Here is a 13,811-nt window from a genome sequence, read left to right on the forward strand (position 1 = left end):
CACCGAGACCTGAAGGAATTTTATATGTTTCAATGAGAGATCACCTTGGTACGTGACCACAGACTTTTGTACCTTTTTCCCCGACGGAAGAAGGTGGCAGTGAGTATGTCCGGGGTGCGTGGGGTCCTTGATTATGCTGGCTGCTTTTCCGAGGCAGCGGGAAGTGTAGGCAGAGTCAATGGATGGGAGCCTGGTTTGCGTGATGGACTGGGCTTCGTTCATGACACTTTCTAGCTTCTTGCCGTCTTGGACAGAGCAGCAGCCATACCAAGCTGTGATACAACCAGTAAAGATGTTTTCTATAGTAAAAGTTGGTGAGAGTTGGAGCAGACATGCCCAATTTCCTTAGCCCCTTTAGAAAGTAGAGGATTTGGTGCTATTTCTTAACTATAGTGTGGATGGACCAAAACAGTTGGTGATCTGGACGCCTAGAAACTTGAAGCTCTCAGCCATTTCCACTTCATCCTTATTGATGTAGACAGGGGCCATGTTCTCCACGATGCTTCCTGAAGTTGATGACAATCTCCTTCCTTTTGTTGACATTGAGGGAGAGATTATTGTTGTCGCACTGGGTCACCAGATTCTCTATCTCATTCCTGTACTCCGTCTCATTATTGTTTGAGATCTGACCCACTATGGTGGTGTCATCAGCAAACTTGAAAATCGAGTTGGAGGGGAGTTTGGCCACAGAGTTATTTAGTGTATAAGGAGTATAGTAAGGGGTTGAGGACACAGCCTTAGAGGGCACCGGCATTGAGAATAATTACTGTCCCCAGTAAAAATTGAAATGTTTATCAAAACAAAGAAATATTGAATTTACTGATAAAATGATTGGGATCTTTTGAATAATTCAAAAGAGCATCTTTCAGTAAATTCTGAGAAACAGCTGTGGTTGCAATTAAATTGTATAAGAACATAAGAACTAGGAGCAGGAGTAGGCCATCTGGCCCCTCGAGCCTGCTCCGCCATTCAATAAGATCATGGCTGATCTTTTCATGAACTCAGCTCCACTTACCCGCCCGCTCACCATAACCATTAATTCCTTTACTGTTCAAAAATTTATCTATCTTTGCCTTAAAAACATTCAATGAGGTAGCCTCAACTGCTTCACTGGGCAGGGAATTCCACAGATTCACAATCCTTTGTGTAAAGAAGTTCCTCCTTAACTCTATTCTAAATCTGCTTCCCCTTATTTTGAGGCCATGCCCCTAGTTCTAGTTTCACCCACCAGTGGTAACAACTTCCCTGCTTCTATTCCCTTCATAATTTTGTATGTTTCTATAAGATCTCCCCTCATTCTTCTGAATTCCAATGAGTATAGCCTCAGTCTACTCAGTCTCTCCTCATTAGCCAACCCTCTCAACTCCGGAAGCAACCTAGTGAATCTCCTCTGCACCCCCTCCAGTGCCAGTATATCCTTTCTCGAGTATTACATTTTAGTTAGCCCACAACAAAAATATCTTATTTCTGGAATTTTGTAATGTGTCTAATGGAATTTCCTTTCTTTCCAATTTGTTGCTTTATGATACAGGTAGTGACATGGTGGAAGCAGAGAAAGCGGGAATAAAGATAGTCACCACGCCATACACCATATTATTCACGAAGACCTCCAAGTATTACAAACCTGGAATGCCATTTGATTTAATGGTACAAATACCTCTTTGCTTTGCCTTTCCATCTTTTCCTTCGTTGTTTATGAGGAAAGGGATAAAGATTGTTTTTTTTTTCTGTTGCCTCCTATCTAAGGTTTTTGTGATGAATCCCGATGGTTCACCAGCCAGTGGAGTCCCTGTGACAGCCAATAATGGAATGATCGATTCGAACACACAGGCTGATGGTTTTGCCAGGCTGACAATCAATACGGTCGGACAACCGCAAAATCTCCTAGTAAATGTGAGCACGTTTAATATAGATTCATTAATATGACGCAGAACGAGGCCTTCTGGCCCGTCGAAGCTGCACAAAGCTGCTTAAGAACAACAAAGAACAAAGAAAATCATAGCACAGGAACAGGCCCTTCGGCCCCTCCAAGCCTGCACCGACCATGCTGCCCGACTGAACTAAAACCCCCTACCTTTCCGGGGACCATATCCCTCTATTCCCATCCTATTCATGTATTTGTCCAGACGCCCCTGAAAACTCACTATCATATCTGCTTCCACTCCCTCCCCCCGCAGCGAGGTCCAGGCACCCACCACCCTCTGTGTAAAACGTCTGCCTCGTACATCTCCGTTAAACCTTGCCCCTCACACCTTAAAACTGTGCCCCCGAGTAATTGACTCTTCTACCCTGGGAAAAAGCTTCTGACTATCCAAAGAAGGAATCATTCAATTGGCCCACGCATCCTGCTTTTCCCATTGGCTCTTGTCACTGTTTATCTTCACATAGATTTTTGATTTGATTTGATTTGATTTATTATTGTCACATGTATTAACATACAGTGAAAAGTATTGTTTCTTGCGCGCTATACAGACAAAGCATACCGTTCATAGAGAAGGAAAGGAGAGAGTGCAGAATGTGGTGTTACAGTCATAGCTAGGGTGTAGAGAAAGACCAACTTAATGGGAGGTAAGTCCATTCGAAAGTCTGACAGCAGCAGGGAAGAAGCTGCTCTTGAGTCGGTTGGTACGCGGCCTGACTTTTGTATCATTTCCCGAAGGAAGAAGGTAGAAGAGAGAATGTCCGGGTGCGTGGGGTCCTTAATTATGCTGGCTGCTTTGCCAAGGCAGTGGGAAGTGTAGATGGAGTCAATGGATGAGAGGCTGGTTTGCGTTATGGATTGGGCTACGTTCATGACCTTTTGTAGTTCCTTGCGGTCTTGAGCAGAGCAGGATCCATACCAAGCTGTGATACAACCAGAAAGAATGCTTTCTATGGTGCATCTGTAAAAGTTGGTGAGAGTCATAGCTGACATGCCAAATTTCCTTAGTCTTCTGAGAAAGTTGAGGCGTTGGTGGGCTTTCTTAACTGTGGTGTCGGCATAGGGGGACCAGGACAGGTTATTGGTGATCTGAACACCTAAAAACTTGAAGCTCTTGACCCTTTCTACTTCGTCCCCATTGATGTAGACAGGGGCATGTTCTCCACTACGCTTCCTGAAGTCAATGACAATCTCCTTCGTTTTGCTGGCATTGAGGGAGAGATTATTGTCGGCGCATCAGTTCACCAGATTCTCTATCTCATTCCTGTATTCTGTATATATCTGAGGTTCTTAGTGAATATCACCATTCAATATCTGACGGGCGGCACGGTGGCACAGTGATTAGCCTTTGGCAGGACCAGGTTTTCCACCAGCAGGGAATACCGAAAAATCCCACCCATAGAATGCACTACCTGAAAGGCTGCTGGAAACACAGTCAATGTAAAGTTAAAGTTTAAAAAGTTTATTTATTATTGTCACAAGTCAGCTTACATTAACGCCGCAGTGAGGTTACTGTGACTCTGGCGCCTGTTTCGGGTAACACTGAGGGAGAATTTAGCACGGCCAACCAGTCTTTCAGACTGTGGGAGGAAACCGGGGCACCCGGAGGAAACCCACGCGGACACGGGGAGCAGACTCCGCACAGACGGTGACCCGAACCGGGAATCGAACCCTGGCGCTGTGAGGCAGCAGTGTGCTAACCACTGTGCTGCCGTGCTGCCCAATTGCAGGGATAAAGAGGAGGTGAAATTTGGTGGAATGCGGAAATTCCAGATGGCGTAGCAACCTACTTTCTGCTGATTTTATTCTTGATATCAGAAATTAACCTTGCCCTCATAAATGTTTGCCACATTTTCAGTGTGACTAACATTTATGTAAAGCAATATTACTTTAGAAGTAGAGTGTAGAATTGGCATTTACTCAATGGCGTCAGTTTACGTTTCTTTTTTTTTATTTAATAGGTTGAAACAAATGTTGCCAACATGCCTAAATCTCAGCAAGCCTCAGCGAGTATGGTGGCGGAACCTTATACGACCCAGGGCGGCTCAATAAACTACTTGCACATTGGAATTCAACCAGTAGAACTAATTCCAGGAAATAATTTGGTGGTTACTCTCAATCTCAGAAATGACAATGCAGCAATCCAGAACCAGATAAAGTATTTTACCTACATGGTATGTCCTCTATAGGCCAATCATGTCTTATTGTCTATAAAGGGGAAGTTCAAGACTCCTCTTGTTGCAACGCAGAGGTTAATCCCCTTTACCTCGCTTCGTAATCTGGTAAAAGTGTTTGGGAAGGTGTTATACATTAACTTTTAGAAGTTAATTAATATCAAGACCTGACACTCACTTTCAGTGAATAATTATTTTGTTTAGCCAACCGGAACTTCAATTAAACCAGTAACATTTTATTTAAAGGATGGTTCGACTGAAATGCTGTTCAAATAAAGACAAGGACCATTCAGTACCAAAAGAGTAATAACAGAATCTTAGTCACTCTCAAAAAAATATATACAACCAGATCTGGTGGCTTGGAAGCTTTGGAGTTTTTTAAGACCATAAGACCATAAGACATAGGAGCGGAAGTAAGGCCATTCGGCCCATCGAGTCCACTCCACCATTCAATCATGGTTGATTTCAACTCCATTTACCCGCTCTCTCCCCATAGCCCTTAATTCCTCGAGAAATCAAGATCTGGTGATTTTTCTGTACGGTCTTTCTGACTCGATATCCTAGAAACATAGCATAGGAGGTAGGAGCAGGAGGAGGCCATTTGGCCTTTCGAGCCTGCTCCGCCGTTCATTATGGTCATGGCTGATCATCCAACTCAATAGCCAAATCCTGCTTTCTCCCCATAATCTTTGATCCCATTTGCCCCAAGTGCTATATCCAGCCATCTCTTGAATACATTCAGTGTTTTAATATCCTGTTGTTAGATAGGTGGAGAATTCTCTTCAGAGATAGTTCTTTTCGCCGGCAGGGTGGAGAACCGCTCCAGAAATGGCCTCCTGTGCTGGTTCTCAGTTGAGCTCAACTGAACTCACTAACTGAACTGCCGGCAGGCAGTTGAGTTCCTATATTTATATTCCTGATGACCTATGCTTTTTCCACATTAGGATTGGCTTGATGCTAGGCCATCATCTCCCCTAAGTCCTCTCCAGTGACTTGTGTGGATGGCACTATATTCCAAGGGGTCTGTGATCTGAGACCTAATCCCTTCCCTGGGTCAGGTGGTGGGTCTATTTTCTGTGCAAGTTGGCATCATGAGACTCAACTGAGCAGAGCTTGCATGGTGCTTTGGAACATAGCAACAGAAGTCCTTCTCGAGTCTGCTTCACTATTTAATGAGATTATAAATGATCTGTAACCTAACTTCATTCATTCACCATGGCTCCAAAACCCTAAATACACTTACCTTGCAAAAAAATCTCAGACCTAAAATAATTTGTTCAAATCCACGAGTGTTATACTCGTCTACGAACCCTTGTGTAAAGAAGTTTCCTAACCTTTCCTGAATTCCCTGGCTCTGATTTTATGCCCCCTTTTCATTAGACGATCCCAAAATAAATTTCTCTCCATGCTCAAACATACTTTTTTTCAGGCTCTTCACACTGGTTGGACTGATTGATGTTGCATCTATCATCATAGAATCCCTACAGTGCCAAGAGACCATTTGGCCCATTGAGCTTGCATTGACCACAATCCTGCCCAGGCTCTTTTCCCTGTAACCCCATGTATTTACCCTGCTAGTCTCCCTCACATTAAGGGGCAATTTAGTATGGCCAATCCACCGAACCAACACATTTTGGGAAACTAAGGGGCAATTTAGCATGGCCAATCCAGCTAACCTGCACATCTTTGGACACTAAGGGGCAATTAAGCATGGTCAATCCACCTAACCAGCATGTCTTTGGACACTAAGGGACAATTTAGCATGGCCAATCCACCTAACCTGCACATCTTTGGACACTAAGGGGCAATTTAGCATGGTCAATCCACCTAACCAACACATTTTGGGACACTGAGGGACAATTTAGCATGGCCAATCTATCTAATCAACACATCTTAGGACATTAAGGGGCAATTTAGCATGGTCAATCCACCTAACCTGCACACCTTTGGACACTAAGGAGCAATTTAGCATGGCCAATCCACCTAACCTGCACATGTTGGGACACTAAGGGGAAATTTAGCATGGCCAATCCACCTAACCCGCACATTTTTGAAGTGTGGCAGGAAACCGGAGCACCCGGAGGAAACCCACGCAGATACGGGGAGAACGTGCAAACTTCGCACAGACAGTCACCCAAGGCCAGAATTGAACCCAGGTCCCTGGTGCTCTGAGGCAGCAGGGCTAACCACTGTGCCACCGTGCCTCCAAAATAAGGGTAGATCTTCATACACCAGCTACAAGAGAGAGGCAGGCACAGGGCTTACTGTCTTACTCTTGTGGATCTTATTGCCATTAATGGAAGTTTGCTGAGTGTAAGTTGGCAGCAATATTCCTCTGTACTACAACCATGATTATATTTCAAAAGAAGTTAACTTACAGCGATTCAAGCTTAATCTGTTGAGGAAAGGTTGAGCACTATAATCACTCAATGAGTCAGCTGTGAAGGAACTATGCTTTTAGTACACACAATGGAAATAAACATTAACCACAGGCCTGTGATGAACACAACAGGCCCTGGCTGGGCTGAAAATGTTAATGGATCCTCTCACAGTCTTGTTTTATACAGGTCTCGGTATACGAGCTCCAGCTGGTTGGCTAAGTACCAAACCCCAGGGAGCTCATATTCAATAGCCCAAATGGGAGGTCAATTGGTGATCCCCCCCCCCCCCTGCAGTTCATGGGAGTTATCACGGGCACACACCCATTAACGTTGTGAAAAATGAGAGGTGATCTTATTGGAACATATGAGATCCTGAGGGACTTGGCAGTGTGGATCCTAAGAAGATGTTCCCCCCCTTGTGGGAGAGTCCAGAACTGGGAACACAATTTAAAAAATCAGTGGTCTCCCATTTAAGAATGCGGAGAAGGGAATTAGGGTTAGGGTTAAGCTTAGGTTTGTTTGTGGAAATGTACTGCCCAGACAGTGACCCAAGCTGGGAATTTAGTAATTAGTGACTTCATATCTCACAGGGAGATAAATAAAACTTTTTTTCCAATTGATAGGGATAGCTCAATGGACAAAACTGGTGTGAGAAAGGGGCCAATCCTTTAAAAATGATTTATCCCACTTTGACCCCCCTTTTGTCTCTGAATTAATTTTCTCTTTATCTTTTTGCTCCCTTCAATCAGTTGATAAGCAAAGGACAAGTCGTGTCAGTGGGACGACAGCAGAGGCAGCAGGGTCAAATTGTGGTGAACATGCTCATTCCTATCACCCCGAACCTGATACCCTCGTTCAGACTGCTGGTTTATTACTATTTGACAAAGGGTTCAACTGAATTGGTTGCTGATTCCATATGGATTGACGTGAAAGACACCTGTATTGGAACAGTGAGTATTTCTGCTGTGGGTTAGTTTCAGTAAGAAGGCTCACAACACCAGATTAAAGTCCAACAGGTTCATTTGGTAGCACGAGCTTTCGGAGCACTGCTCCTTCCTCACCTGATGAGGAACCTAGTGTTGTGAGACCTCTTACTGTGCCCACCCCAGTCCAACACCAGTATCCGCACCTCATTGTATTAGCTTGTTTGAGGTGGAATCTGTGGAACATTTTTACTCTGAAGCTCCAGTGCTGAAGTTTGGATGAAGAAAGAAACATATGTAAAAATCCAGGTCAGAAATTCCAAGGTGTTATATGAAGTCAAGCCTGGACCATAGGTTTTGCACTTTGAATTTGACTGGGGTAGGCATGGAGGGGGGTGATTCTGCCAACAAAGTGCTGAATTCATGGGAAGACTGATGTAAATCACGATTGTTTTTTCAGTGGGAGTTCACACTCGAATCTCCCACACTCTGTGCACTGCAGAGGTCACAACCGTGAATATCAGTAACAGCTCGGGGGCCTATTCATGTCGGAGGCTGACAGTTCCGGGCCTCTGCGCATGCGTAGTGGCCCTGAACTACTGTCAGCCTGCAGTTTGCTGGCCAACTCGATCGCTGCCCACCCCCCCCTCCCCGCCCCCCCCCTGCCCGTCCAGGAGCGCCCCAATTTCCAGCCCCCCCCTCCCCCCACCAACCACAGCCGCCCCGCCCCGGCAGATTATCATCCCCCTCCCCCTCCCCCCCAGCCTGCCCCGATCGCTGGCCTCCCTCTAGTCCTGATCGACCCCATGCAGAGTGGTAGCAGGACCCCCGCTGATCACCCCTAGGCCCTGCCCCTAGGCCCCGCCCCCTTGGTACTGTCCCCTAAGCCCCGCCCCCTTGGCACTGCCCCATGCCCGATGGGCAGTGCCAAGGTGCCCCCTGGGCATGGAAGCTTTGCCTGTTGGGCAGTGCCCAAGGGCACAAGCTGGCACTGCCAGGGTACCCATACCAGGGGGCACTGCTCCCACCGTCCAACCCCCTGGAGGGGCCCCGATTGCCTCCTTTCACTCCAGCGGGTTCGGGCCGCTAGTTTCCCAAACGTGGGGAGCTAGTCTGAACCCCGGCAGAGTGAAATTGTACTGGTGGGGTGGGAGATGCTCGCGGGCCTGGAGACTTCAGTCCCGGGCCCGATAATCACATTAAAATAACTGGGGCGTAACACGAGGTACGTCCGTTCAGAAGTCACTAGCTAGGGTGTAGCGAAAGATCAACTTAATATGAGGTAGATCCATTGAAAAGCCACTGTGCTACCATGATGCCCACGTGATGCTGGTGTACCCACACTATTTGATTGATCTGTTGTAGTTTTGCTACGACGCAGTTGATTATTAATCTATTTCAGAGGCACTTAAGAGTCAACCACATTGCTGAGGACTCAAGTAATATATCAGCCAGACTGGCTAAGGGTGACAGATTTTCTCCTCTGAAAGAGATTTGTGAATCAGATTGTTTTTTTTTAAGACAATCTGATCATTTCATGATCATTATGAATGAAATTAGCATTTTTATTTCAGTTTATTAATTAGTTGAATTGATATCCTTGGATGTGTGCGTACGCGTGGCTGAGTGTGCAGGCACAGGTGGACATCAGCGGCCATCTTGTGTGGCCATAAGTTTGCAGGAGGCACGTGACAAAATCCCACTGCCGTTCACCCCGGCGGGATCTTATGGTCCCTCCGACGGACGCACCCTTGCCGCGGGTTTCCTGGCGCTAAGGGCTGGGGAGGGTGGGGGGGGGGGGGGCACGTTCAACAGGAAACTCCGTTGACAATGACAGGACCATAAGATCCCCGCCGCCACCGAGCGATGCGCCACATCCCGCTGCCGCGAAACACACCGTGGAGGGGGAGGAAAAATCCCGTACATGTCGTATGATAAAACCCTTGAGGGAAAGACTTTACAGGGACGTCACGTAAGAAGAGGAAGGGTGGGACTAACTGATAACTCTTTCAAATGAATGAGGCCGAATGGCCTCCTGTGCTGTTTCATTCGTAATACTCTAATTATATAATTAAATATATAATAAATGGAATTTTGCTGGGGCCAACAATGGTGCGTTGTGCTGTTCAAAATGTTACAAAAGGGAAAGGTTGATCTTCTCTCGGAGAACTAAAACTCAACCACTCAAAGAGAAGTACCTCCATTCTTAACCTGTTGAAGAGTGTGTGAGAAGGGGGATTATCGGCATTTCAACAACTTTCAGTGGTTGTGTCAAAATAACTACCTGAGACTTTCTCTGTAAAATAACAAGTCACACTTTATTTAGTTAACTAACAGTGAACAGATTAACTAAACGATTAACAAACCCAATAAAACATTATTCCAATGGAATGCTGTTTCGATAATTCCGATTCCCATTTATTAACAAAAAAGGAAAACAATAGAATTTTTAGTCACCTTCAAATTTCAATCAGGTTTGCCCTCTTCCAGAATCTTCCGTCTTCTTTGCTGACTTCTTCTGTGTTGTGTTCTTCTGTCGGTACCTTTACGATTGAGATGAAGCTTTCTTTTAAGACGTAAGTGTGGCTGTTTACACCTGCAGAGAATAGTTACTGTCTGCGTCTCTCCCTCTTTGAGAGCTGTGAAGTGTGGCAGTCGCTGGCAGGTGGTTTGGAGCTGGGAGCTGTGGCCTTTATTCCCCCAATGATATACCAAAACCCCCACAATAGGATTGGTCTGTAGGTTATCGAAACATCAAATTCAAATCCAATAGGCTGCTGCTATTCAAATGCCTATTTCAAATTGACTGGTGAAACTTCAGAAACATGTTCTTATTCAAATGCCTGAAGCCTGTTACCAAAGCAACCCTGTTGTTTTTGCCTCTGATAAATTGTTCCACTTTGGGTCTCCACTGTGTACTTGCATTTGTACCAGCATCTCTTTTTTCTTTAACTCGAGGTACTGAAAAAGCAAAACCACCTTTTAAAAGACAATTTTACATCTCTTAGCATTTTAACAAATTTTAAAAAAAAATTTTGTAAACACGAACTTCACCACAAAATGTAATTCAGTATTTGTGAGTATTCCAGACTAACGTACGTTTCTCCACAGCTGGAAGTGTCTGCTGCAAATGTACACGATGAAAATAAAATTTACAAACCTGGCAAGGGATTCCAACTGAGACTGACGGGAGATTCCGGGGCGACGGTTGGTCTTGTCGCTGTGGATAAAGCGGTGTTTGTATTGAACAAGAAGAATAAATTGACGCAGAGCAAGGTGAGTAATTCCCATTGTTTTTATCAGCGTTTACATTTGGAAATTAATCGTTAAGTTACGGGCAGAAACATAACCCATTTGAGATCATGTTTTCGCCCATTTATTGGAACAAAAGTAGTCAGCAGTTGGCCAGATGTACCTACAGGTAATGAGGAGATCCATGCAAGAATAAGGGCTGTGATTTTCCAGATCACATCAGGGTTATAGAATCGTGGGTGAGGTGTCTAGCGTGCCAACGCATTACCCCGTTGGATTCCACCAACCGCCATGTCGCTAATGTAATCTGTCATTTTGGGTGTGAAAAGCAGCGTGATTGACGCTGGCATGTCCGGCACGCAGACGTTTCTTCCATTTAAATATGCCTACGTTGTTTTAAGCTGGATTCTCCCTCTTCCCGGGATTCACCGACCCCCCCCGGGTGCAACGGGAACCTGGAGAGAATCACTAACATGCCTGCTCTCCACTAATGGAGACCAGGTGTGATGGCCACGCCAGGATGGGGGGGCTCAGAAGCCAGTGAAGGCCGTGGGTGGTTGCGGATATGGCTGAGCAGTGCCCATCTGGCAGAGCCAACCTGGCACCTTGGCAGAGACAACCTGACACACTGGCAGTGCCAACCTGGCACCCTGGCAGGGCCAAACTGACACCTTGAATGTGGCAATTTGACACCCTGGCTGTGCCAACCTGACACCCTGGCAGTGCCAACCTGACACCCTGGCAGTGCCAACCTGACACCCTGGCAGTGCCCACCTGGCACTCTGGCAGTGCCAACCTAACACCCTGGCAACGCCAACCTGGTGGACACTGCCAGTTGGGCACTGTCAGGCGGCTGGGGTAGTGCCAAGGGGTTAGATCCTGAGGGGGGTATGAAGGCGGTCAAGAAGGGGGTGGAACATGAAGGGGCATGAAGGGGGTGGGGCACGAAGAGGGCAGCATGAGGAGGGATCATGAAGGAGGGGGCATGAAGGGGGACCCATTTGGAGGGTCCCAATGGTGGTGATTTATGTAGGGGAGAGGAAACATGCCTTCAATGAGAGGGTGGTCCCATGGGGTGAGGGGGGGGGGGCGGTCTCCAATTGAACTTTGATATCGGGATACCCTTTATAAAGGGGCGGCCAATCTCTGTGAAGCGGGGCTTGATGGTGTGTTTTGGCCCCGTCCTTTTTTAACCGGTGCAATAAACCCGCCCCCTCCCAAAAAAAGATGATTGAGTGTGAGATCGTTGTGACTACTCACCCAAAATAACACCGTCATTTTTGGGGAAAATTCTTGCTCAGGGAGGAGCGAGAGAACTGGTGAGGTTGGGCGGGTAGGATTTTTAGGGTTAGATGTAGGGGAAGGAAGGATTGGAGTGGCCACTCTGCAAGTACCAACATTTGGGTGAAAAAGTGTGAGGGAAGAAAACAAGGTGTTTTGCAACTTGTTTTAGTTACCACAAACCTGCTGAATGCCAGGGCTCTGTTGCAGACGCAACTTGTAATAAAGTACTTTGCGTTTGAGAGGTTTATCAGCAAACGGGAAGTCCCATTACTTCACCAGCCCCTTGAGAATGTGCTACTGTTTAAAACGGTCTGTTCACCAAAGCGAAAGCAGAGAAACACTCTTAAGCTAAGGATAATTGTGGACTTGCTTCCCATGCAGGGTGGCACGGTGGCACAGTGGTCAGCACTGCTGCCTCACAACGCCAGGGACCCGGGTTCGATTCCCGGCTTGGGTCACTGTCTGTGCGGAGTCTGCACGTTCTCCCCATGTCTGCGTGGGTTTCCTCCGGGTGCTCCACTTTCCCCCCACAGTCTGAAAGATGTGCTGGTTAGGGTGCATTGGCCGTGCTAAATTCTCCCTCAGTGTACCCGAACAGGTGCCGGAGTGTGGCGACTGGGGGATTTTCACGGTAACTTCATTGCAGTGTTAATGTAAGCCTACTTGTGATATGAATTTTTAAAAATCGTAGAATCCCCACAGAGCAGAAGGAGGCCATTCAGCCCATCGAGCCTGCACTGACAACATTCCCACCCAGGCCCCTTCCCCGTAACCCCTGCTAATTGCCCTGACACTAAGGAGCAATTGAGCATGGCCAATCAACCTAACCAGCATAGATTCTATGATTTTTTAAATCGTGTCACAAGTAGACTTACATTAACAGTGCAATGAAGTTACTGTGAAAATCCCCTAGTCGCCACACTCCGGCACCTGTTCGGGTACACTGAGGGAGAATTTAGCACAGCCAATGCAACCTAACCAGCACGTCTTTCGGACTGTGGGAGCAAACCGGAGCGCCCGGAGGAAACCCACGCAGACACGAGGAGAATGCGCAAACTCCACACAGACAGTGACCCGAGCCGGGAATCGAACCCGGGGGTCCCTGGCGCTGTGAGGCAGCAGTGCTAACCACTGTGCCACCCATATTTCCGCTCCACCTACCAACTTGGGGGACAGTTAGCTTGTTGTGGCATCACTTTACCAACTTGGTGAACTCACGCACCTACTTTGCGTGCATCCTCTATAGATCTGGAACGTGGTGGAGAAGAATGACATTGCCTGCACGCCTGGAGGTGGCAAAGATGTGTTTGGCGTTTTCTCAGATGCGGGACTAACATTTGTGACAAGCACCGACATTAAAACTCCGATAAGGACAGGTACTGTTTCCCGGAAGCGTTCAACATAACGATTTAACCTCTGTAACTTCATGTAAAGTGAAGTCCGGCAGTGGTCAGGTTTAGTTTGCAGTGATAACTTGTGTAGAGGGTGAATAAGATAATGGTTTGATGCAGTGTCCTGTAATCGTACTGAGATCTAATCCAGTTTGATGATACATATCCACATTGCACTTATTCCACCTAAACCCCAATTTAAACCTCTTCACCCACACCCCCCCCACTCCCCCCACACCCGATTACCAATACTTCCAATGTTCTCCACTTGTGCCACGCATACTGCCTGAGTGGAGATTGCAGGTTCTCCCCATGTCTGCGTGGGTTTCCTCCGGGTGCTCCGGTTTCCTCTCACACTCCAAAGATGTGCTGGTAAGGTGGATTGACCATGCTAAATTGCCCCTTAGTGTCAAAAGATGTGCAGGTTAGGGGGATTGGCCATGCTAAATTGCCTCTTAGTGTCAAAAGACGTGCAGGTTAGGTGG

At 46.7% G+C, this 13,811-nt stretch overlaps 1 protein-coding gene across 1 annotated transcript in view; it reads left to right on the plus strand.

Moving 5' to 3' along the window:
* LOC144507772 (venom factor-like) overlaps nucleotides 1-13,811 on the plus strand; it is a 113,096-nt gene that overhangs the window by 25,636 nt on the left and 73,649 nt on the right. The window contains exons 10-15 of the mRNA XM_078235048.1: nucleotides 1,532-1,647; nucleotides 1,747-1,893; nucleotides 3,883-4,095; nucleotides 7,226-7,426; nucleotides 10,511-10,675; nucleotides 13,182-13,311. Of these exons, the coding sequence (XP_078091174.1) occupies nucleotides 1,532-1,647; nucleotides 1,747-1,893; nucleotides 3,883-4,095; nucleotides 7,226-7,426; nucleotides 10,511-10,675; nucleotides 13,182-13,311 (972 nt within the window). The remainder of the gene's footprint in view (nucleotides 1-1,531; nucleotides 1,648-1,746; nucleotides 1,894-3,882; nucleotides 4,096-7,225; nucleotides 7,427-10,510; nucleotides 10,676-13,181; nucleotides 13,312-13,811) is intronic.

This window comes from Mustelus asterias, chromosome 19 (assembly GCF_964213995.1).
Source record: "Mustelus asterias chromosome 19, sMusAst1.hap1.1, whole genome shotgun sequence".
NCBI lineage: Eukaryota > Metazoa > Chordata > Chondrichthyes > Carcharhiniformes > Triakidae > Mustelus > Mustelus asterias.